Source organism: Euprymna scolopes, chromosome 13 (assembly GCF_053919585.1).
Source record: "Euprymna scolopes isolate OS-2025 chromosome 13, ASM5391958v1, whole genome shotgun sequence".
NCBI lineage: Eukaryota > Metazoa > Mollusca > Cephalopoda > Sepiida > Sepiolidae > Euprymna > Euprymna scolopes.
Window position 1 is genome coordinate 113,093,072 of NC_136494.1, and position 27,063 is coordinate 113,120,134.

A 27,063-nucleotide genomic window follows, 5' to 3' on the forward strand; every position below is an offset into this window, starting at 1 on the left:
TGTTATCTTCCCCGACAGGGATATGCATGCGACTTGTAAATTTTATACTACAATGGAACTTCCTCTTTTGGAGGAAGCTGGTTAAACCTTCAAAGGATTAGTTCTATTTCCATTTTCATTGTTATGTCAGTTTGCCACAGGCTGCAAATATTTTACTCTGACAAAATTATGTGTGAATTGAGAAAATTATTAGGTGAAAATAAGAACTTGAGAGATGCATGTATATTGAAGACTTGTTGAAAAAACCAGAGGATGTTTTGTGATTCAAACGTACAATTTTATGTAGGACAAACACAATCAGTTGAAAATGCTCAGTTTTTTTTTGTAAAAGTTTCGCATTCAATTATTTTGCTTTATAAAAAGATACATTTGGAAATTTAAGATGAATTTGAAAGCATTTTTAGTAGCACCGGATATGAACAGTTAGTGTAAATCTATGTATGAAAATAAAATACACAATATATCATAAAATGAAATGCTATGGTAACAAGATGTATGAAAAGGTCAATTTAATTTGTTTTGCATTTCGTCTTTATATATATATATATATATATATATATATATATATATATATATATATATATATATATGAAGAAGTAAAAATTAAGTTTATAAGCCAAAAGCTTCTGTAAACTTAAAGCGAATATTTATATTTATAAAGTAATCCCAACCAAATAAAAAACTCAATACACCCAAGATAGGAAATAGCGCTTGTCATAGAACACAATTTAAGATTGTAAATTATACTTTACATGAATTTATTGTTTGACAAGATACTCAAATAAGAAATATAAAAAATTTCCTTAATCCGGGGAGTTTCAAAGAAATTTTAATATTTCTTATTTGAGTATCCTGTAGAACAATAAATTCATATAAAGTATAATTTACACTCTAAAATTGTGTTCTATATATATATATATATATATATATATATATATATATATATATGTAACTTAATTAACATAAAAATATATTTATAACTTACATCGCTCGGCTTGAATATTGAGTACGGTTAAAGTAAATATTGAAAATTGATACATAAAATATATCTCTTTATAATATTTTGTGCAGATACATTGAATACTACTCTCTCTCTCTCTCTCTATATATATATATATAGGGATGTACTAATTATCAAATTGGTTGATTAATTGGTAATCGGCCTTTGATAATTGGCTGATTACTGATTAATCGATTGATTAGTGGGTTTTCTGATGCTGATTTTTCAGAAAATTTTGTTGTCATAAATGATACTAATATTAATTATATTGTAAACCAAGACAAGTTAACTCTTTGCTTGCTAGTGAAAATTTTAATCAAAGAGATATGCATTGTCTGCACCATATCATCAAATAACAGACATGACTTGCTATTAACATGTAAACTTTTACAACTGCACTAAATTTGAGGCAAATAAATGTAAGCATATGGAAAATTTCTCTCCCTATAGAATTAACATTATTTTTTACTTTAATTCACTGTCAAAGAAAATTATTACTTCATCTTTCAGTTTTTATGTTGAGTATCTGTTCAGTAAATTGCGACGATGTGCGAACCGAAAATAAAGCATTCATCATCGGCCATACTCTTGCTCCTCAATTTTTAACTCTTGCTACCATTACATATATATTTTTGTTTAGATAATGCATATTTCATTGAGATTAATTACTAATTAGATATCAGGCATAATTTAAATACATAAAAGATTAACTAAATATTGACAACAACCTCCAACCATTATGGCAACCAGTTATTGCTAGAAGCATTTTGATGACAGTCCAAGAATAAGCATGTAACTGCTTGCTAGTTATGTCAAACCATCACAGCAAAGGGTGACGAATCAGCAAAAACTGACTAATATGTTAAACCATCTTAGAAAGGTTCATTCACAAGAAGCAAATTTTGCAGAAAATAAAAAGGAAGCACAATGAATATTCAGGGACAGACATTCCAGGAACAAGTAGCAGCAACTACAAGCCTCCAGCAAAACACCAAACTACTATAGAATCAATATTGGGCAGAGAGAAAGTTTGGGATATTAATGACTACAGGTCACAAGCGATCTATTATCTGATAAGAGAAATGATTGCTGTTGATATCTAACCATATTCTGTAACATCTAACATAAAATGAATGAAAAAGGAAAAGAGATTGTCCTAGCCTGGATACCAAGTCATGTTGGTATAACAGGCAATGAAAAAGTTGATAAACAAGCCAAAGAAGCTATAAACAGAAATATAACAAACATCAAAATTCCGTACAGAGTTCAGTAGAAAAATACAAGAATACAACAAAAGTGGCAAGCAAAATGGGATACATGTACTCAAAATAAATTACATGAACACCAACCTACAATTAAAAAGGAAAACAAGACAGTAATGAAAGTGCATAAACAATACATTGTTCTGAACAGAATTAGAATTGGACAAACAAAACTAATGCACTCACACTTAATTGAACCAACAGAAAAGCTAAAACGCACATTTTGTGACAAGTAAATGACAATAAAACATATACTAATGAAATGCCGGTAATACAGATATCAGAAATAAATATTACGTCGCAAATGAAATCAAAGAATTATTTCATAAGATGGCACTACACCAGATTATCAAGTATTTTTTTTTTTTTTTTTTTTTTTTTATTACATTTTCACACCAAACAAGGCACATTGCCACTTTGGTGTAGGGGGCTACTGTATTTAAAAAATACAACTCTTTGAATTACTCTAAACAATGCTTATAAAACCTTAAAAACAAATAAAAGTTTAAAAAATAACTATTAAAAATTTACGTAATCCAAAATTTAAAAAAAACAAAACTATCCCAATTTGGCATTAAATGAAATAATGATTGATATGCAATAAAACACCAGTAAACCAACCAACATCTGACATTGGATTTAATAACTTTAAAAACTTTGTTCAAATCACAGCATTCCATTAAAAAGTACTTCACTGCAAAATAATTTTTGATATATTTACAAAAGTAAAGCAAAAATTCAATTGTCTCTTGCTGAAATTAGCAGCATTTCATGAACTACAGACATTTGGACAGCTACAACAGATAATGCTCCCTTTTTGAGTTTGACACGTTATTGGCTTTCAAATGACTTTGAACTGTGTAGAACGTAGAACAGTGTAAGAGATGTGCATAGAGTTGTTCCATTCCCTAGTGTACAAACAGGTGCAATAATAAGTGAAGAATTGCACAATGTTCTGGATGAGTATAAAATCTTCAATAAAGTTTTCTTAGTCTTGCAGGATTCAGGTGAAAATATGGTTGCTGGTATCAGGGAATGTGATTTAGAGTAACTATCATACATTGTAACTCAGGCTATGAAGACAACCATTACATCTAACAGAAATACAGTTTCTCACTTTAATTGCTTTCTATTAGCAATTATCACATGAACTGAACTACAAGATCAGCTTAATTGGGAAAAATAAACTCATTCAAGATGTGATCGCTCGGTGGAATTCAACAAATTATATGCTGAAAATAAATTAATAAATAAAAGCTTTTGTAATGTGTGCTGTTGATAAGATTTCTATCTTATCAACTTGCCAATGGAAACTTGTTCAAAAAAATATCCAGTTCCTGTGTCTATTTGAAGAAATCACCAAAGAACTAAGTCACAGAACATCAACAATATTAGTGATACCTACAAATTTAGCTCTGAGGTTATTTATATCAAAAGCTGTCCAATCTAATTCTTTTATTTCTGACTTTAGTGGAATCCTTACCATTGTTGAACAATTCAGGTTATCAATGGAAACAAGATTTTCATCCTATCTAAATGATAAAAACTTATGTATGTCTTCCCTAAACCCATGATTCAAATATTAATTCAAAAAGATTGGCATAGAAAAATTTTTAGAATTGGATTCTACATCTTCTTTCCACTGATGAAGCAGAATCAGCAGAATACACTACCGAAGAAGCACAGACATGTGTAAATTACATGGAAACTTTGAAATAAACCGACAAAAAATTAACCAGTAAAAATGTTGTAAAAGATGTTTTCATCACTCCTAATATAAGACATATCGGACATTTCCAATATTCTCCTCCCCTCCCCATTCTGATGCAATTCCCGATTCTGAGACAATTACAAATCTCTAAATATTTAACTATAGAGTTATGAGTTTTTCCCAATTACTATAAAAATACATGTTAAATGTGCGAATATTTTCTCAAACATAAAAATATACTATAGATTTTAGTTTTATTGGTATTTTAAAATTAATAAATATCTATTACTACAAACAGTGGAAGACTTTGCTTTAACTAAAATCAAATAAAAAAGACAATTAAAAAGAATCGGTTTTTGGCATCAGAAAATAGGCAAACATTTTCCCAATACTTTAAAAGTTCCAATTTTTCTGATTTTGATTAATCGTCCCAACTGGGACTTCTCCCATTATAAAAAAAATAGGGGGGATGTTACAATATTTGTCGTATAATGAGGTATGATCCCGCACAGTCGGGAGATTCTATTTATAAACGATGCTGCTAGGAACTGACGAATCAAATTAATTCACGTTCTGCTACCAACCAATCAGAAACCAGAATTGCTCCATAAATATTGTAGCAATTTCACATGTTTTTTTTTTCATCTTGACACGGAAGAATCTTTTGCACTGTGGATTCCAACTCGAGAACTGTCTACTGCAAACCAGTCACCTCCCAGGACTTGTGTAGAACAACGAACCATCAGAAACTGTTCTGAAACTAAACATGGCTTACACTTCTAGAACACTTGGATATGCTGACTTTGCTGGCTCGCTATTACTTTACAAAGTTTTTCTATTTGAAATACTTTGAAACGTTAATCTAAAATAAAGATTTCATTCATAACTTTGTTGTAAATACAAAACATCCTTCTCATTAATTCTTATAAATAAACATAAATGTTTTGGTAATAGCAATATAAACTGAGTTCACCTTTAACTGTGACAATAAGAAAAAAAAAGTAAAAATCCATTTATTTTTTTCAACAATATACAATTTAAAAAGTAAATTGTATCTTGTTGAAAATTGAGTCAGTTTCTCTAAAGAAAGAAACATTTCAATACAAATGCCAAATATTTGTTCAGAAATTATTGGTTGTGTACAAAACAAAATAATCATTGAATTAGAAAAAAAAAACCCAATAACATAATAGTTAATAAAATTCCCCTTTGCAAAATCAATATGCAAATTAGTTACCCTTGTGACTGACCTTGCATATACATAAGGATGGTAGATCTTTTGTGTAAAGCTTGAAATGGGCTCAACTTTCACGTGTATTAATTTACAATATATATATATATATATATATATATATATATATAATATTTATTATATATGCATAAAGTGTGTGGAAGCAAACCACAGTAGAGTGCTCAATTATCAAGAAAAATTCCAAAATAAGTGCTTGTGTGTGTGTGTGTGTGTGTGTGTGTGTGTGTGTGTGTGTATATATATATATATATATATATATATATATTATAGAAGATTAAGACAATATTGGTACTGCTCGTTTCAAATTCAACAAAGGGGAACTATATTTGGTCTCCGATATTACCTCTGTTTATGTCCGTCTCCTTGGAAATTGACACAGAACACAGGCTGCCATTTTCTAGGGAGACAAATACAAACAGAGGCTGACAAGAGTCTGACATAGGAAACCAAACCACAGCAATACAAGCATTATACACACACACACATAGCTTCCTTCAGTCTTGACAGATTATATATACCCATTGTAAGGGTGTTTGCACATGAAAGTTTTGTGGCAAGAGTTGCGCAATCTCCAACCACACCTCTCCTGGATCGGCATTGTTAAATACCAATGGCAAGTGGAGATTCAAGACAACTGGAAATAATGTCGAGATAAGCAGAGAGAACATACAGCGCCTAGAATTCTCAAATGGTCACCCATCTGGTACTAGCTAGGCTCAACGTTGTTTAACTTTGGTGATTTGATGAGAACCAGTTTGTCAATGTGATTATGCCACACACAATATATATATATATATATATATATATATATATATATATATATATATATATATTATATATACATACAGTTTGTCAATGTGATTATGCCACACACACACATATATATATATACACACACACACACACCATATATTCCCCATAAGCTTCCTGGCATGGAAGGATCAAGGCTGGCTTTTTCCTGTTTTTGACTTGTATCTGATATCCCGTGTTATTCAGGGTCTTTTGACGATGGATCTAATTTTATTTTAACTGCTTAAGATTATTCATCTTAACCACATTGAATTGGAATATTACCAAACTTCATCATTGTAAACTAAAATTTATTGAAATTCCAAATATATATATAATTTTTTTTAAAAAAGAACTTTCTTCATTTCTTGATCTCACCAAAAGACTTCATTATACTCTTGAATTACCCAATTTGGTTTGTTTTTCATTTTTAATTCATTTTTATAAACAAATATTTTTTTGCATTTTATGATCACCATCATGCCATTTCATAGAACGCTAAAATCAGAAAATTTTTAGCTTTGCTGTATGTATAAATTTGCTAACATATTTCTTTCCTTTGAAGAGAAGAATTTCGCATTCTTTGAAACTCCATGGAATAAGGATTTATTAATCCTCTTTGTTTGAGGTATTCTGTTGTAAAATAAATTTTACATGTAAATTTTCGTTTTAATTTTCATTTATGCTTCATATATATATATATATATATGCATACATATACTGGATTTGCTGGCTTGCTATCACTTCAAAGTTTTTTATTTGAAATATTTAAAACATTAATTTAAAATAATAAAAATTTCATTGATAACTTTGTTGTAAACACCAAACATCCTTCTCTTAAATTCATACAGATAACCATTAATATTTTGTTAATTTTGATACAAACTGTTTTGCTTCCATCTGATCTCACCTCATTGAGTTGTGTTGGATTTCTGATGTAATCCGTACAATGGCCGTACTGTAATTCAATAAATCTTCCTTGAGAGTCAAAGTTATATTTTCCACCCCAAATTCATCCAGATTTTGTACAGAAGACCATTGGATCATATTTTCGGTTATCTGCATCAGAATAAAAATAAAAAAAGAAGGGTAAGGAAACAAAGATAAAAATCTGTTTGGCTCATCTATTTCATTTTATATATTTTTTTTCAAATTGAACACAATGCATAATTACAAAAGATTCATTGTATATGATTAATTGAACGCAAGTTGCTATTTTACTCATAGCTGGAGGGAACAATTGTGGGTTTATACCTTTTCCAATACTATTAGTGCATAAATGAAAATAGGTTCTGCTGATTTCATAATTCGGGATGGAAGAGTATGACAAGTACACCTACGAACAAAAAACATAACAAGAAGCCAAATTTTTTCCATCATTTTACTAATGGAATTATTAGACAAACTTTTAGTATGATGTTGTCTCTGCATTTCCATTTTTGTTAAAATTTGATTTACAGATTATCAGCATCCTATACTCATTGTTGATAAATCACCATGGTTTTCCTAGTGATCATGCTTTCTCAAATGTATAAATATTGGCTTGATGATTTCAGAAGAAATTCAGAAGGCATTTGGGGGTGGGGAATATGCACATATACCCTAGTAGGTGAAACCGTAACTATTTTCATTCAAACAGATTCTTTCCTTGGATTGCTTATCTTTGGAATTCCCTCCTTGCTCTCTGTTTAGCTGACTGTACCAACATGCAACAATTTAAATGTAATGTGAATAAACATCCTACTGCACAACTCCCTACTAAGAATGCCCACTATAAATCTGGCCTCTAATCACAATAGTCCCTTGTTGGAGATGAAAGTTTAAATAATAAAAAATATGTTTTTTCTTGCTTGAAATTAAAATAAATTGTTTGTGACACTTGTTACATTTGTAACAACTGTAGAGATGCAGTTTTTTTTTTTTTTTGTAATCTATAAAGTATAATGGCAATCATTCATATCAACATTTTCTGTTTTGAACGTCATAGGAAATTTGGTGACTCACTAAATTATGTCCCTTTAATCAATCTGAAATATGCGTTATTAATATGTACTTTACTTAACCTAGTTATTTGCTTTTTTCGTATTTTATGGAATTTATTACATGTGAAATATTCAGGTTACTTTCAATATTTATTACTTTTGTGTAAAAGTTATTCTATAAATAAGCATATTTAAAAAAAAATATGCAAATATTTATCCCCCCCCTCCAAAAAAAAAAGTTTATGATTGAACAGCCACTTCCAGGAATTACTTGGCATCGGCAATTTAAACATATTTTTGGCAATATCATCTACTGGGTTAGTATTTATTATGTTGTTATGTTTTATTTATTATATATGAAAAAAATTTGTATTTTTTAAAAACTATTTTAAGTTAACATTCATTCATTTTATTTTTCCATAATTTATTTAATTTATTATTTGAAAAAAAAAAAATAATAGTTTACAAATTTATTTATTTATTTAAAAACATGGTTTACTTTTGCTTTACATTTTCGAAATTGTTCAAAAAAAAAAAAAAAAAATTTTCGTTTTGTATCAAAAAATTGACTAACGTTGACTTCCCAAGACATTCAAAACAGGAAATGGCTCAGAGAAGTTATGCACAAAAATCAGCATAATGAATTATATATAAAATTACTTACCATTAAACCAAGAAGATCTACATGTATTTTTTCAGATGCAAGGTGACTAGCATTCCAGGAAATAGAGACGTCATTTCCAATAATCCATTCAGCTGGATTAGCACGAATTACCTGAGGGATTGTTTTGGCAAGATTTACTGAAATGAAAGAAATAGAAATCTATATATTAATACGATCGCTCATGTTATTCTGTGAGTCACAATTACGTCTTTTTTCTTCTGCATGACTGTCATTTTATCAAGAATTCTTTATAAGTTTCGGTTTCGATTATATTTGATGCACTCAAGTCATTTGGATATATCATTTTTATTTTTGAAATCACAACTTTATAATATATAAGAATCAATAGAAAATTGACTGTAATAATATATACAAAATCTGCATAAAACAAAATATCATATTCAAGTGTATTTTATGGCCAGGCTATGACGGGCGTGCCTGCTAGTTAGAAAATCAGAAATACTGAATGCAAAATATGAAAAGCTCTAAAAGAATTTTACAAAATAAAAAAATATTCAATGAATTTGAATGCTTGTATGTTTTTGTTGTTTTTTTGTTTTTTTTAATATTTTCCATCCAAACAAGGTATATTGCCACTTTGAATATAAGAGGCTACTATTTGAGCTCATGTCTCACAGGGAATCGTGGAAAGTTGGGTAGTGAGTTGATTGTTCACATTACATTTAAACTTCTACATGTTAGTACAGTCAGGGAAGCAAGAAACATGGATAGAAGTGTAAAGTTTAGCAGTTTGAGGGAAAAATCATTAGAGCAAAAGGCTTCCTGACATCTAGGGATCTCAACAGTGAAGGCGTGGGATTTTGCTTGTTGGGTTGAGAGTATTTATGTTGAGGAAACAAGTGCTATGAGTTTCTTGGAGTATATTCCATTAAAGGGTTTGTAAAATAGTCGTAGAGGGGTAAGATTGAGATGATGGAACAGAGGTTGGAGCTTGATGAAAATAGTACGAGATCTATTACTGTTCAGATTTGGGGGGGGGGCATGTCTCAGAGTGAGAGACTAGTGGTAGATGCGCCAGCTCAGATGTGGCAACAATACTTCATACATGGGCGAATGGTTGCTTTATATAACTATTTTTTGATTATTTAATATCGAAGCACAATTGATTTATTTTAAACAAGTAGTTCAACAACAGCTGCTATTTCATCCATAGCTGGATAGAGATATTGTATGAATTCATACCTTTCCTAACAGTAAAAATCTGTAAATGATAGCAATAAGTCTAATTGGATTTGATTACAGCAAAGCGGATTCCTTAATCCATAAAAGTATTCATAAGAATATTATGAATTATTGCTCTAGACAAGGCATGAAGCCACTTGATCTAAGGAGCTAAAAAAAATAGTGCTTCAAGGTTAAAAACTTGCCAACCATAAGTGCTAGAGGACCTAGAAAATGGTAATTCTTCCATCTTTGTCAGAAACATCACTCGTGGAATACGAGGAGTAAAGGACAAAATAAGGAAAACAAATTATTTAATTAATAATTTATTACACGCCTTCAATATCTGATGAGGATTCTTGCTAATAAACTTTTTTGTTTTTAATATGAAGAGTTCAGCAGCGACTCTTCCTTACTGTGGTTGGGGTGAGGGTAACATAATCATGTCAGAACTATTTAATACTTGACCTTTTGGTCAAGATCAAAGTGTAGCATCTGTTCCGGCAGATGCTGCACTTAGGATAGTTTGTGCCAGTCAATGGAGGGGAAGCCCTCTATACTGGGACAATTATTATTTTTGGTAACCAGAGTGCCCCCTTTTTGCCTACTTTTAGGGGAGCTGGTTTTTACCTCACATTAAAAACGGCCTTGTGCCTAATTTGCTCAGTGGGGGAGCAAATAAATACCATCTGTTCCGGCAGATACTGCACTTAAGATAATTTGTACCAGTCAATGGAGGGGAAACCCTCTATACTGGGACAATTATTATTTTTTGGTAACCAGAGTGACCCCTTTTAGGGGAGCTGGTTTTTACCTCACATTAAAAACGGCCTTGTGCCTAATTTGCTCAGTGGGGGAGCAAATAAATACCATCTGTTCCGGCAGATGCTGCAAGCTATGATTAGCTATGACTAGCAAAGACCAGATGTGGGGGCAACCCCACATGCCTGACCTTTAACCAGCTCCCATTTCCCACCTCTCGGGAGCTGGTCCCCTTTTTCCCTTCCCCCTCCCTTCACTCCTCACATTAAAAATGGCCTTGTGCCTAATTTGCTCGGTGGGGGAGCAAATAAATACCATCTGTTCCGACAGATACTGCAAGCAAAGACCATATGTGGGGGCAACTCCACATATAAGACCTTGGTCAATGTAGGGGCAACCCTTCATACCAATTATCACTATCCAGCTTCCCTACTCCCCGGGGAGTTGGTCCCCATTTCCCCTTCACTCCTCACTTTAAAAATCGGCCTTGTGCCTAATTTGCTCGGTGGGGGAGCAAATAAATACCATCTGTTCCGACAGATACTGCAAGCTATGACTAGCTATGACTAGCAAAGACCAGATGTGGGGGCAACCCCACATGCCTGACCTTTAACCAGCTCCCATTTCCCACCTCTCGGGAGCTGGTCCCCTTTTCCCTTCCCCCTCCCTTCACTCCTCACATTAAAAATCGGCCTTGTGCCTAATTTGCTCGGTGGGGGAGCAAATAAATACCATCTGTTCCGACAGATGCTGCACTTAAGATAATTTGTACCAGTCAATGGAGGGGAAACCCTCTATACTGGGACAATTATTATTTTTGGTAACCAGAGTGCACCCTTTTTGCCTACTTTTAGGGGAGCTGGTTTTTACCTCACATTAAAAATGGCCTTGTGCCTAATTTGCTCAGTGGGGGAGCAAATAAATACCATCTGTTCCGACAGATACTGCAAGCAAAGACCATATGTGGGGGCAACCCCACATATAAGACCTTGGTCAATGTAGGGGCAACCCTTCATACCAATTGTCACTATCCAGCTCCCCTACTCCCCGGGGAGTTGGTCCCCATTTCCCCTTCACTCCTCACATTAAAAATTGGCCTTGTGCCTAATTTGCTCGGTGGGGGAGCAAATAAATACTATCTGTTCCGGCAGATGCTGCAAGCTATGACTAGCTATGACTAGCTATGACTAGCAAAGACCAGATGTGGGGGCAACCCCACATGCCTGACCTTTAACCAGCTCCCATTTCCCACCTCTCGGGAGCTGGTCCCCTTTTTCCCTTCCCCCTCCCTTCACTCCTCACATTAAAAATTGGCCTTGTGCCTAATTTGCTCGGTGGGGGAGCAAATAAATACCATCTGTTCCGGCAGATGCTGCAGGCTATGACTAGCTGTGACTAGCAGAGACCAGATGTGGGGGCAACCCCACATGCCTGACCATTAACCAGCTCCCATTTCCCACCTCTCGGGAGCTGGTCCCCTTTTCCCCTTCCCCCTCCCTTCACTTCTCACATTAAAAATCGGCCTTGTGCCTAATTTGCTCGGTGGGGGAGCAAATAAATACCATCTGTTCTTCAGATGCTGCAAGCTATGACTAGCAAAGACCAGCTATGACTAGCAAAGACCAGATGTGGGGGCAACCCCACATGCCTGCCCTTTAACCAGCTCCCATTTCCCACCTCTCGGGAGCTGGTCCCCTTTTTCCCTTCCCCCTCCCTTCACTCCTCACATTAAAAATCGGCCTTGTGCCTAGTTTGCTCGGTGGGGGAGCAAATAAATACCATCTGTTCTTCAGATGCTGCACTTCCATTTCTTGTTCTCTTTCGGTGAAGGAGCAGTCCTTTACGACTGAGACAATTTTTTATTTTTGTACCTTTTCTCCACAATAAAAAACGACCCTGGTGTCTAACTATGTCCCGTGGGGGGCATTGTAAATAGATATAATAACAAAACTCTGGTAAAAAGATGTCAACATAAGGATCTGTTGCCTCTTGCTTCTCTTTATCCATTTCTTTATTACATGAGATTGGGTCATAAACTGGATAACTACCCATTTTCAATTTCATATTTGTTAAATACAAAGGCAGATTATGGCTTTGGTGTGTTGGTTTGAGTTATGTCAAGGTTACTCTATCATGTTCACCAATATATTTAGAAAAAGTATTAATCCATATATCCTCTCTGTAACCGTAAATTAAATAGTAGGGTAAACTAAACTCTCAAGCCTTGGTTGTGCAACTTGTCGAGGAATAGGAAAACTTTGAAATAACATTAGTCTTTCTTTGCTTATTCTAGGATTGTTTCCAGTCATTCTGAACTTCTGGCACTGAATTGAAGCATTGGCAGTCGTGGAAAGATACAAGTGCAGATTGTAGAATCCTTGTTTTAATAGATTCTCTGCATGGAAGGAGTATCCATTATTTTCAGGGATAAAAAATAGGCCTATAAATAGTAATACAGATGTTTTTTTTTTATTTTGCAACCTTAAGTATTGACTTAATTGTTTCGACGGACAGAAAATTTGTCTGCTTCACCAGACAGCAAAAGTCAAAATGAGAAGGGGAAGAAAAAATGGTGAATGCTCTGACGAACTGCAGACACTTATGCCCCCACGACGCATGCATCCTCGACAAACCCGACAGGCAGCTAAATCCCACCCCCACATAGTAGAGATCCCTAGATGTAAAAGATCTTTCTACTTCAGTAGTTTCTTCCCCAGAACCGCTAGACTCTGGAATTCCATTCCAGGTCCCTGTTTCCCTAACTGTACTGACATGCAAAAGTTCAAGTGTAATGTGAACCGACATCTTGCTGCCCAAATCCCAACATAGTGCCCCAGTAGTTGCTGCCCCTGATAGTAGCCCCCTAAACCAAAGTGGCAATGTGCATTGTTTGGGGTGAAAATTTAATTAAAAAAAAATATATATATATTATTTGTAAGGTTACAAGTGGATAATAACAAAATAAGAGAAATATAGAGAAAGAAAAAAAAGAAAAAAAGGGGAGATAGAGAGAAAGAAAGAAGCATACATTTGCATTATTTTTAGTTAATTTTAACAATGCATTTTTTTCTTTTTCTCTTTTTTTCTCTCTATATTTCTCTTATTTTGTTAATATCCACTCTTAGCCCTAAAAATCTTATTTTCTTCCGTTTCTCGTTTTGACTTTTGCCGTCTGACGAAGCAGACAGTAAATTTTCTGTCTGTGGAAACAATTGTAATCGATTAAGTCAATACTTGGTTGTAAAATAAAGAACATATTTAGCTCTACTACTGTTTTTTTACCATTTCTACTTCTGAATATATATATATATATATATATATGCATACATACACACACACATACTTGTTTTTGTATTTTAAGGGAGGTTATCAACACTGTTGGGAAGCATGATATAAAATAATGTTTTGTTTTTAAATATTCAAAGCAATTTTTCATGGTAAACAACTGATAATCCATAAAAAAAAATATTAAGACTAGCATGAATTCTTGGAAGAAAATTGATACAATCATTGCAAGAGATTAATAAACTTACAACCGAATGAGTTTTCCAATGAAGGATGTAGGATCAAAAGGTTTTTTTTTAATATTTTTATTGAGGTTTTAAAAATTTCCAAGCTTTTATATATATATATATATATATATATATATATATATATATATATATATCACAAACGCACACACACAAACACGACAAGCAGCTAAATCCCACCCCACAAAATAGCGATCCCTAGATGTAAGAAAGCCTTCTACTCCAATAGTTTCTTCCTCAGAAATGCTAGACTTTGGAACTCCTTTCCGGGATTCTGCTTTCCCAACTGTACTGACATGCAGAAGTTCAAGTGTAATGCTAACAGACTTCCTTCATAATGCCCTCGCAACTTATGTTCCCGATAGTAGCCCCCTACTTCAAAGTGGTACTGTGCCTTGCTTGGGGTGAAAATTGAATATATATATAAATATAAATCCCCAAAACAGCGTTTCATAGTAAACTGATGATCCCTTTAAGAACATAGGTATTATTGTTTGTTCATGTAAATAAAACTATTCAGCAAGACAACAAAATAATGTTCCAATGACGGAAAAATTTGTTTTTTATAGTTTTAAAAACTATATATATATATATATATATATATATATATATATATATATATATATATATATATATAACTTGGGTGCCATCAGTTATAATCGAAACCAAAGTTTTTTTTCCCCCTTAATCCATGGATTTTCAATGAATGGCTCATCTCATCGGGGAAAATGTTATTAGCAAAATAGATGTGGGTAATTATGAATTTTGCTTATTAGCACATAATTTTATCCGTTTGGAATTGTTTATAAATATTTATACCAATATTTGTTTGGACTTTAGGTTTACAGTTTTATACAATATGTAATCCTATAGCATTTCAGTACTTCATTTAATATATATATATATATATATATATATATATATATATATATATAAGCAAACATTGTTAAAAATACCAGAAGTCTTTGGCTAATTATACATATTTTATGTTTTCGATTTTTTTTCTAAGAATTTCTTTTGTAAAAAAATGTATGTTTCTAATGCTTCACAAACTTTTTCGATTCAGCATCAAATCATCATCAGATGAAAAATTTGGATGCAGGAAATCAAACATCAACAGAACGTTTTCACATTGTTCCAGGAAAGATGCTAACAATTTAAATTCCATGCTGCCAGAATTAACACACACACACACACACACACACACACACACACACACACACACACACACACACACACACACACACACACACACAGTGCAAGTGAGGTGTACAAATTTTAATTTTATGCATATTTGTTTTTTACATCCATTATCAATCTTTTCTTTCTGAAAACAGAGAATATTTCTATATTTGTTTTTTCCAGAAAAGTTAATCATGAACAATTCTTCTGTGTTTTGAGCTAAACTTCCTTAGCTTTGTATGCAAACTATGGGATGTGCTGTGCTATGTATGAGGAATGGACCTACAATTTTGCATAAATAGCTATGCTCAGCAAGGTGGGTTTCTATATAGGCAGATTGGACAATTTTGAGCACAACTTTACAGACTGTTTGCTCAACAACAAGCGTCGACTCTTGAAATCTCAAAACATCTGACTTGAAAGTATCAAATTTGCTCTGAATTCAACCTTTCAATTCCACAGTGGTGAAATTCTCTTACTTTTTCTTTTGAAAAATAATTCTGCTCTCCAAAAATTGCAGAAAATTAGTGTCCATATCAAGATATCTTATCTCTATAAATGAGAAGCATTCCAAAAATAATGCCTCCTATTTTTTTTCTTCCACCCAAATGGATTAGAGGAGATTGAAAATTGCATTGTTATGATGACTGAACTTTTGCATTTTCGACTTATGTTACAGATATTGATGTGAGACTAAAAAAGCAACCCCTGTTATGGGCGTGTGTCAGAAGCAGAGACAGGTCATTGAATTCTTGGCAAAAGTGAATCGAAAATAGTGGTGACTATACAGAAAAATGAATTCTGGAGCTCAAAAGGTCGCTTGTTTCAATGGTACCACACCTGTCTTCGTAGATCTTTAAAATTTTGAGTTAAAAATAAAAAAAAGGTTATACTTTTGGAATGATTTTTGTAAAAAAGAAAATTATTTGACTGTTTGTGCGACCGCTTTACAAGTTATAACTTAATTACAAAATCAGTTTCATCATAAATTATTGTTTTCTTGTAAACATTTTAATCGCTTGTTAATGGTTGAAAATTAAAAAAAATAAAAGAATCATTGTGTGACCGCTTAAAATGTTGAATGAATTTTGAAGCATTTAAACTGTCAAATAGAAAGTCATTTCCGTTCGGAAAATTCTTAGCATTAAAAGATTGAATGGTGTGAAAACTATTCGCAAAGAATAATTTTTTAAATATTATTTAAAACAACATTTTCTTAACAAATTAGTTATAATTTACTAACAATCTCATTAATTTTATGACAAGCAATACTGTGATTAATAAATTTATCTTTTAAAATCCAAATAAAATAATTTAGCCAAAAAAATGCTTTTGAATTCCTCCATTAATATCCTCCATGTCTCTTTTCATCCTCAACAAATAAACTGGACTCCAGGGTAAAACATCAGAATAGATTAGAAGTCATGAATTCATAAACAAAACAATAAAAATAATTTAAACCAAATGCAGTATTATTAAATTCTCTACCAACCTGCATACTTTTAATGTGTGGAAACTGTTTGCGTGATTTTTTATTTCGGATTTTTATTTTGATGAAAGCTGTCTTATTAACACATGATAACCAAAATAATGGCAGAGATGATTGACATGCTAAAAGGATAGTAAAAAAAAAAAGAAGTTTATGTACTCTACCACTAACTATAAGCCCAAGTGGCTACAACCCAAAAATCCCCCATAAAACTATTCATTTTAATTTGTTGAAGTTAAATGATCATTTCAGCTGCCATTGTTTTTTTTTTTTTGTGCCAGTTTTATGATTCTGAATTTTTTTAGACATAATTATATTATAAAATACTAGATAAAATCCAAATTCAAAGTGAGTTTTCCGAAGTTTGAAAGTTCAATCCTCAGCATGGACAATACTTAGAATAGAATTGCGAATTACTTAAGACTTACAAAATAAGAGCATACTACTCTTGCGGATTAAATAAACGATTCCATTCGGATTCCGGAGTTTGACAGAAAGATTCCCACATTTGAAAAGATACATTTGAAGTTCAGAGGTTACATCAGCTGAAATATTGTAAAAATAACACTCAAGATGAGAATAGTAGTTTGAGTAATCCAAATAATGAGATTGTTTTTTGTCAAAATAAAATTCTGAAATCAAAAAAAAAAAAATCTTAACGTTTCCACACATTAAAAGTACACGAGTCAGTAGAGAATTAAATTCTACTTTTGTTTTTAGTTGTTTGTTTTTTAGATTTTATTTACGAGTTGTCAACTGTTAACTCTTTTTGACTTTACCTGGATTCCAGTTTCCATCAAGACATGCCAGTGGTGACACTTGTGAAACAAGAATCCCAGGCAAAAATCAGTGTCACTTAAAAATCTGTCAAAAACTTAGTTAATTGAATGGAAAACTAATTTGTTTTTAGAAATCTCTATATAAAGCCACTTCATGTAAGAAACTAAAAAACAGAAAAAATACTACTTAAAGGTCAAAAACTAAAAAAAAAAAAAAAAAACCCAGAAAAATACTACTTCAAGGTAAAAAAAAACAAAAAAAAAAAACCAGAAAAATACTACTTCAAGCTCAAAAACAAAAAAAAAACAGAAAAAAATACTACTTCAAGGTCAAAAACAAAAACAAAAAACAGAAAAAATACTACTTCAAGGTCAAAAAATAAAAAATAAAAAACAGAACAAATACTACTTTAAGGTCAAAAACTAGCCAAGGATAAGTGTTAGAGGGATAGATTCCAACCCAGAAAACAGTAGTTTTTATTCATTTGTCAGAAACATCGTTTATAAAATATGAAAACTAAAGGACAAAATAAGGGAAGCAAGAATTAAGAAAAATATGGTGAAAATAAAACTATGGTTCACTTTCTACTCTTTTTTGAAATAGCAATGAACAGGTGTCAACCCTGATGAGGAATTAGATATTATCCCATGGTGCTCAGTTCCTGCAAACTTTGAATCCTTCAATCTTGCACAAAAACATTCAAAAACATCATTTAGCAACATGTCATTTAATAGTGCAGCACTGTTGCATTGGAGATTGAAATTCGAGTTCCTGATCAAAATATTAGAGTTTTATCTTCTCTTGAACAACTCAAAATAGGAAATGAAAAGACATTGCAGAAGACTCACCTTGAATCATCTTAAAGAATAAAAAAAAAAAATAAAGAGCAGAAGAACAAGAAACATATGATTTTTAAATAATTTAGTAATGAGTTTATTACAAGATATCTTGATTCTAAATTCACAGAAAAAAGCCAAAAATCTTTCAAATCAATTCTGAGAAGCAAAAAATGCATCAACCAAAAACGTGCAGTTAGTAAGAAAAAAAAGTCCTATAATCATAATAAATAAATAATGATAAAGTCAGAAAAATAAAGAAGACAAAAGATGTATATTCCCTTGTGTTCATCTGATTTTTGTATCATTCAAAATTTTTGTATCATTCAAAATGCTCATGTGTTGTGCAAGGTTCCTATTGGATTTCACGCATGTTGGAATTGGTTTTTGAAGAAAGAAAGACAATGACAAAAACAAGACAATCTTAGAATGTTTTCCTTTTTTAGTTTCCAGATGATTTAATTAAAGTTATACTTGGCTTTCTGGACAAAAATCACAGGGTGATTCATACATAACATGTAACCTTGATTAAGCATAATACAACACAAACTCACAAACTCTAAAAACTGAAAATAGAAATCTTTTGAAACTATTTTTGACATAAACAGGTACTTCACCTAGTACATGCACGATTAGGATACTTTTTTGTGGAAGACTTATTTTTGTCTTTAAAGAGAATATTTTTATCAAAATACTTTTAATATTCCGGATCTGATTCATGTTAGCCCCAGAGTATAATCTGAGAGTGTATCTGATGGTGCAGCCCCAATTTACTTACCAATACTCCCAGGTCCACAATCATCTGGAGTCGTAGTACTTGTTGGGATTGCATTTATAAGATGCTTACCTCTACCTCACCTCTAAATCTATTTTTCCAGCCCTTTATCTCCTTTTCTTTCATTGTACCTTATTTTCTAACCTCATCAACTATGTTGTGGTCTTACACTTCTTGCATGTGCAGCACTAAAAAGCAGCAAACAACTCCCTGACCACAAATTCATTTTATTCTCTCTAGAGGATTTGCGACACTATAACCACTGATTAACACTTTTGTCTCTCAAGCCTTTTCTTTTCATAGCATTCCTCCAAGTTTGGAGCTTGACAAATAAACTTTCTATTGTTTCACAGATAAGTAATAAGTCATCAGCGTCTCTTCTGGACAACTCATGTGGAAACGCCATGGAAAATGCCTCTAAGACAGCTGAAAATCACCGCTATTTTCCAACCTTATGAACTACCTAAGCACCCACCCCACCCCCACCCTGCCTCTAAAACATCCTGAATATGTTAGAAAACTGCATTCACAAGTAAGGTTTTAATGTTGTGAGTTTTGGCGAGCGTGAAGTCACTGCTTGGTTACCACTACTCCCAGGTTCACTCCAACCCATTTATCACAGCCCCAGTAATGTGTAGACACAGTGGCCTGGAAAGAAAATGGCTGCTGAGTTAGAGTTTTCTATCAAAATTGAAACAAATCCTTACTCAACATATGAATAACAATTATTATAAATATAGATAAAAAGTTTACTTTCCTCAAAAAGTAGTTTTTCCATATTGAACAACAAAATCCATTTTTTGAAAATTTTCATCTCCAACCATCAATTGACTGTGAATAACAGTTCAATGCACATGGTAATTTACAGACGTCACATCTCCTAGAATTGGTTATTAACTATGTTTGGCATAATATTTTAATTTTAATGATCAAATTTAATTATTTTGAAATTTGAAGTCAGCTACATGGCAAGTTGGAACAATATTTTCTTCAGTCCACATAAAATCATTCTCATAGACATCATTTACAAGACTTGTTGTAGGTACCATAGAGTTGTTGGTGGTATCTTCATAAACTATTTGTTTACTAATATTTGCCAACGAAACACTGTTTTGGTGGGTGACGTGCCATAAAAACTAATCTTCAATGTTAGCACAACAAAGGCTACCATATTAGACGTTTTTTGTCCTGAGATTGGATGAAAAGGAAAGTTTATCAAAGTTTTATTGCAATTAAAACATTTGCAGACAACCAATTAAGATTGTTTAGTCTTTATTTGAGGTTAGAAAAAAACCCAGTAATTTTACAGTGTACACAAACAAGAAAAAAAAATGTCAAAAGGCTTCATAACCACAATGGATGCATGGGTGTTTAACAGACAACCAATCAAATTTTTAAAAATAGGTCACATGACTTCAACATGCAAAGGTGAGGCTACAATACAATGCAGAGTTGTTTGTGTTAGCATTATGATGATGATGTTGCAAATACATATGTATAGAATTATTTGTGTAAACTGAAAAATGAAATCTTTACTTGTATAACAAAAATAATTCATATCAAATATTATTTGTTTGTCCTTCAGAGCATAAAAAATGTAAGGATAAAAACTCAACTGAACCATAACAAATATTTTCAAATTGTTTTTAGATTGTAGAAAGGATATACTGTGTTAAAACACGTGCCTTTTCCTATCTCTCACCTCTCTCTCTCTATATATATATATATGTACATATATAAGGTTAGTGGGAGACAACTCCAGCAGAGTAAATGTTTGGCTATTAAGAAAAATAAAAAATTAGAGCACAATATTTTATTATATGTGTTACATAAGATCAGAAATAAATCAGTACCGTCGGTTTCAAATCCAAGCAAAGAGAACCAAAATCTGGTTGCTTGCATGCGACTCTTCAGCCTTTGTTTTTTTTCTTTCTGACTTCTGCTTGTTAGGATTTGAAACCTACGGTACCAATGTCGTTTTGGTCTTCTGTAACACATATACAAGAAATATGAATCAATATAAGGAAATAATCTGACAATGTTTAGATGAAAATAAAAATAAATCACATAAAATACAAAATTATATAAAACATTCAGTGCACTAATATTCCGCTTATTGAACAGACTTCCTCTCTATCTTGCGACCATCCACTTCCCCTTTTCCTCTCCCATAACCACCTCTATTTCAACTGATCTATCCAATCTTCTTTTCTCCCCTCTTCCTCTGTCCTCCTCATCTCTTTCAGCCATTTTTTTTTCATTTCATTCTTTCTCAAAATTGTTTTTGCATAAAAAATAGTGAAATATTAGTCCATTTGGTGTTTTTGATGCTAGTTTATATTTTTTGTATTTTTTTTTACTTTTCCATTTTATTTTGCTTAAACACAGACTATATATATATATATATATATATATAAGAGCAAATATTTAATAAAACATGTTAAAAAACACTTTGCAAAAGAGTTAAAAACAAATTTAATCTGAAAAGGAAACACTTAAGTGGATAGTCCTTAATCCGCAGAGTTTCAAAGAAATACTTTCCTTCTCATCAGAGGGTAGGAATTAGCAAAATGTGGGATCGGATTTTGCATACAAAAGTATTTGATGAAACTGCAAGTAAGTCAAAGATCTTATTTGATAACAAAATATTAACAATTTTTGTGTGTGTGTGTGTGTGTGTGTGTGTGTGTGTGTGTGTGTGTAGTAGTAGTATAATAATTTTCCAAGTTACAAATATCAAGTTTTCTCAGTTGGTTATTTATTACTTTTCAAAAGGTATCCATTACAATATTGTTTTGTATTGTGACTAAAAAGTCTACAAAATTATGTTATTGCTGCATATTTAGTCACATACTGATCAGATGTTTACTTTAAAAACTTATAAAACACCATTTTGGACAACTTACATGGTTTATGTGATCAACACACTTTGCCATTCCTTCTCAGTTACGAATATATATATAAACATATGTATCTTTCTTAATAAAAAGTAGAATAGAGTGACAATTTTTAAATGACTAATGTTTTTTTGTAATTATAAAACACTTGACCACATTTTTTTCTGGATTACAACGTATACACTTCAATGCGAAAATAATTTAACTTTTCTTTAGCAGGTATTTGTCAATGGCGCTATTCTTGTGGTGTTTTTTTTTTGGGGGGGGGGGGGGTACGCTTAGACCAAAAATTGGCTGAGTAATTTGGCAGAGGTCAAAGTTTTTTTTAACTTTGACACCTTAACATTTATTGTTTTGGGCTAAAATCAAATTAAAAAGTTTGATCCATGTTCTAGTAACTTGCATCTAAAGTTTCAAGTGCTTAGACCCAAAATTGTCAGAGGAGTTTGATAGAGTTTTCGAAAGTCGTTGAACTTTGACCCCTTAACAAGCAAATTTCTGGCCAAAAAAACAATTAAAAAAGGTTTTCCCAAATCTCAATACCCCTTATATCAAATTTTGAGTCTGTAGACTGAAAATCAACAAAGTAGTTTGGTAGGGAAATGTACACGCACAGGCACATACACACAAAGACAATTTCATTTTTATAGATATGTGGTCCAAATAAGATCTCCTCCATATGACTAACCAACACTAGCTTTTTATGAGGAATGATGCAACTTTTTCTACGTGATTTTACCTCAAGTAATAGGACAAAGATGAATACTCCACCAGACCAGTTGAATTCTCGTTCTGGAATCCGGTAAGACTAAGAGACCACAAGAAAAGGTATACTATAACACATTTAAATGGTTAATTGGGGAAAGGAAAATTATGTTCTCAAATTCTTTACTAACTCAGTGTTTGAGAGGTAAAGAAGAACTTTAATGGAACATTCGAATATCTACGTATCTCATATAGAGTTCAATATTTAATGAAACATTTGAATATCTATGTATCTCATATAGAGTTCAATATTTAATGAAACATTTGAATATCTATGTATCTCATATAGAGATCAATATTTAATGAAACATTTGAATATCTATGTATCTCATATAGAGATCAATATTTAATGAAACATTTGAATATCTATGTATCTCATATAGAGTTCAATATTTAATGAAACATTTGAATATCTATGTATCTCATATAGAGTTCAATATTTAATGAAACATTTGAATATCTATGTATCTTATATAGAGATCAATATTTAATGAAACATTTGAATATCTATGTATCTTATATAGAGTTCAATATTTAATGAAACATTTGAATATCTATGTATCTCATATAGAGATCAATATTTAATGAAACATTTGAATATCTATGTATCTTATATAGAGTTCAATATTTAATGAAACATTTGAATATCTATGTATCTCATATAGAGATCAATATTTAATGAAACATTTGAATATCTATGTATCTTATATAGAGTTCAATATTTAATGAAACATTTGAATATCTATGTATCTCATATAGAGATCAATATTTAATGAAACATTTGAATATCTATGTATCTTATATAGAGTTCAATATTTAATGAAACATTTGAATATCTATGTATCTCATATAGAGATCAATATTTAATGAAACATTTGAATATCTATGTATCTTATATAGAGTTCAATATTTAATGAAACATTTGAATATCTACGTATCTCATATAGAGATCAATATTTAATGAAACATTTGAATATCTATGTATCTTATATAGAGTTCAATATTTAATGAAACATTTGAATATCTATGTATCTCATATAGAGATCAATATTTAATGAAACATTCGAATATCTACGTATCTCATATAGAGTTCAATATTTAATGAAACATTTGAATATCTATGTATCTCATATAGAGTTCAATATTTAATGAAACATTTGAATATCTATGTATCTCATATAGAGTTCAATATTTAATGGAACATTTGAATATCTATGTATCTTATATAGAGATCAATATTTAATGAAACATTTGAATATCTATGTATCTCATATAGAGTTCAATATTTAATGAAACATTTGAATATCTATGTATCTTATATAGAGTTCAATATTTAATGAAACATTTGAATATCTATGTATCTTATATAGAGTTCAATATTTAATGAAACATTTGAATATCTATGTATCTTATATAGAGTTCAATATTTAATGAAACATTTGAATATCTATGTATCTTATATAGAGTTCAATATTTAATGAAACATTTGAATATCTATGTATCTCATATAGAGATCAATATTTAATGAAACATTTGAATATCTATGTATCTTATATAGAGTTCAATATTTAATGAAACATTTGAATATCTATGTATCTCATATAGAGATCAATATTTAATGAAACATTTGAATATCTATGTATCTTATATAGAGTTCAATATTTAATGAAACATTTGAATATCTATGTATCTCATATAGAGATCAATATTTAATGAAACATTTGAATATCTATGTATCTTATATAGAGTTCAATATTTAATGAAACATTTGAATATCTATGTATCTCATATAGAGTTCAATATTTAATGAAACATTTGAATATCTATGTATCTCATATAGAGATCAATATTTAATGAAACATTTGAATATCTATGTATCTTATATAGAGTTCAATATTTAATGAAACATTTGAATATCTATGTATCTCATATAGAGTTCAATATTTAATGAAACATTTGAATATCTATGTATCTCATATAGAGATCAATATTTAATGAAACATTTGAATATCTATGTATCTTATATAGAGTTCAATATTTAATGAAACATTTGAATATCTATGTATCTCATATAGAGTTCAATATTTAATGAAACATTTGAATATCTATGTATCTTATATAGAGATCAATATTTAATGAAACATTTGAATATCTATGTATCTTATATAGAGTTCAATATTTAATGAAACATTTGAATATCTATGTATCTCATATAGAGATCAATATTTAATGAAACATTTGAATATCTATGTATCTTATATAGAGTTCAATATTTAATGAAACATTTGAATATCTATGTATCTCATATAGAGATCAATATTTAATGAAACATTTGAATATCTATGTATCTTATATAGAGTTCAATATTTAATGAAACATTTGAATATCTATGTATCTCATATAGAGATCAATATTTAATGAAACATTTGAATATCTATGTATCTTATATAGAGTTCAATATTTAATGAAACATTTGAATATCTATGTATCTCATATAGAGATCAATATTTAATGAAACATTTGAATATCTATGTATCTTATATAGAGTTCAATATTTAATGAAACATTTGAATATCTATGTATCTCATATAGAGATCAATATTTAATGAAACATTTGAATATCTATGTATCTTATATAGAGTTCAATATTTAATGAAACATTTGAATATCTACGTATCTCATATAGAGATCAATATTTAATGAAACATTTGAATATCTATGTATCTTATATAGAGTTCAATATTTAATGAAACATTTGAATATCTATGTATCTCATATAGAGATCAATATTTAATGAAACATTCGAATATCTACGTATCTCATATAGAGTTCAATATTTAATGAAACATTTGAATATCTATGTATCTCATATAGAGATCAATATTTAATGAAACATTTGAATATCTATGTATCTTATATAGAGTTCAATATTTAATGAAACATTTGAATATCTACGTATCTCATATAGAGATCAATATTTAATGAAACATTTGAATATCTATGTATCTTATATAGAGTTCAATATTTAATGAAACATTTGAATATCTATGTATCTCATATAGAGATCAATATTTAATGAAACATTCGAATATCTACGTATCTCATATAGAGTTCAATATTTAATGAAACATTTGAATATCTATGTATCTCATATAGAGATCAATATTTAATGAAACATTTGAATATCTATGTATCTCATATAGAGTTCAATATTTAATGGAACATTTGAATATCTATGTATCTTATATAGAGTTCAATATTTAATGGAACATTTGAATATCTATGTATCTTATATAGAGTTCAATATTTAATGAAACATTTGAATATCTATGTATCTCATATAGAGTTCAATATTTAATGAAACATTTGAATATCTATGTATCTTATATAGAGTTCAATATTTAATGAAACATTTGAATATCTATGTATCTTATATAGAGTTCAATATTTAATGAAACATTTGAATATCTATGTATCTTATATAGAGTTCAATATTTAATGAAACATTTGAATATCTATGTATCTTATATAGAGTTCAATATTTAATGAAACATTTGAATATCTATGTATCTCATATAGAGTTCAATATTTAATGAAACATTTGAATATCTATGTATCTTATATAGAGTTCAATATTTAATGAAACATTTGAATATCTATGTATCTTATATAGAGTTCAATATTTAATGAAACATTTGAATATCTATGTATCTTATATAGAGTTCAATATTTAATGAAACATTTGAATATCTATGTATCTTATATAGAGTTCAATATTTAATGAAACATTTGAATATCTATGTATCTTATATAGAGTTCAATATTTAATGAAACATTTGAATATCTATGTATCTTATATAGAGTTCAATATTTAATGAAACATTTGAATATCTATGTATCTCATATAGAGATCAATATTTAATGAAACATTTGAATATCTATGTATCTTATATAGAGTTCAATATTTAATGAAACATTTGAATATCTATGTATCTCATATAGAGATCAATATTTAATGAAACATTTGAATATCTATGTATCTTATATAGAGTTCAATATTTAATGAAACATTTGAATATCTATGTATCTCATATAGAGATCAATATTTAATGAAACATTTGAATATCTATGTATCTTATATAGAGTTCAATATTTAATGAAACATTTGAATATCTACGTATCTCATATAGAGATCAATATTTAAT

At 30.5% G+C, this 27,063-nt stretch overlaps 1 protein-coding gene across 3 annotated transcripts in view; it reads right to left on the reverse strand.

Annotated features, from left to right (window-relative positions):
• Positions 1 to 27,063, reverse strand: part of LOC145292149 (sushi domain-containing protein 2-like) — a 454,013-nt gene that overhangs the window by 41,077 nt on the left and 385,873 nt on the right. For all 3 annotated transcript variants that reach the window (XM_080138279.1, XM_080138278.1, XM_080138280.1), the window contains 2 exons: positions 8,661 to 8,797; positions 6,925 to 7,073 (listed from right to left, as the gene is read on the reverse strand). In XM_080138279.1, the coding sequence (XP_079994405.1) occupies positions 6,925 to 7,073; positions 8,661 to 8,797 (286 nt within the window). The remainder of the gene's footprint in view (positions 1 to 6,924; positions 7,074 to 8,660; positions 8,798 to 27,063) is intronic.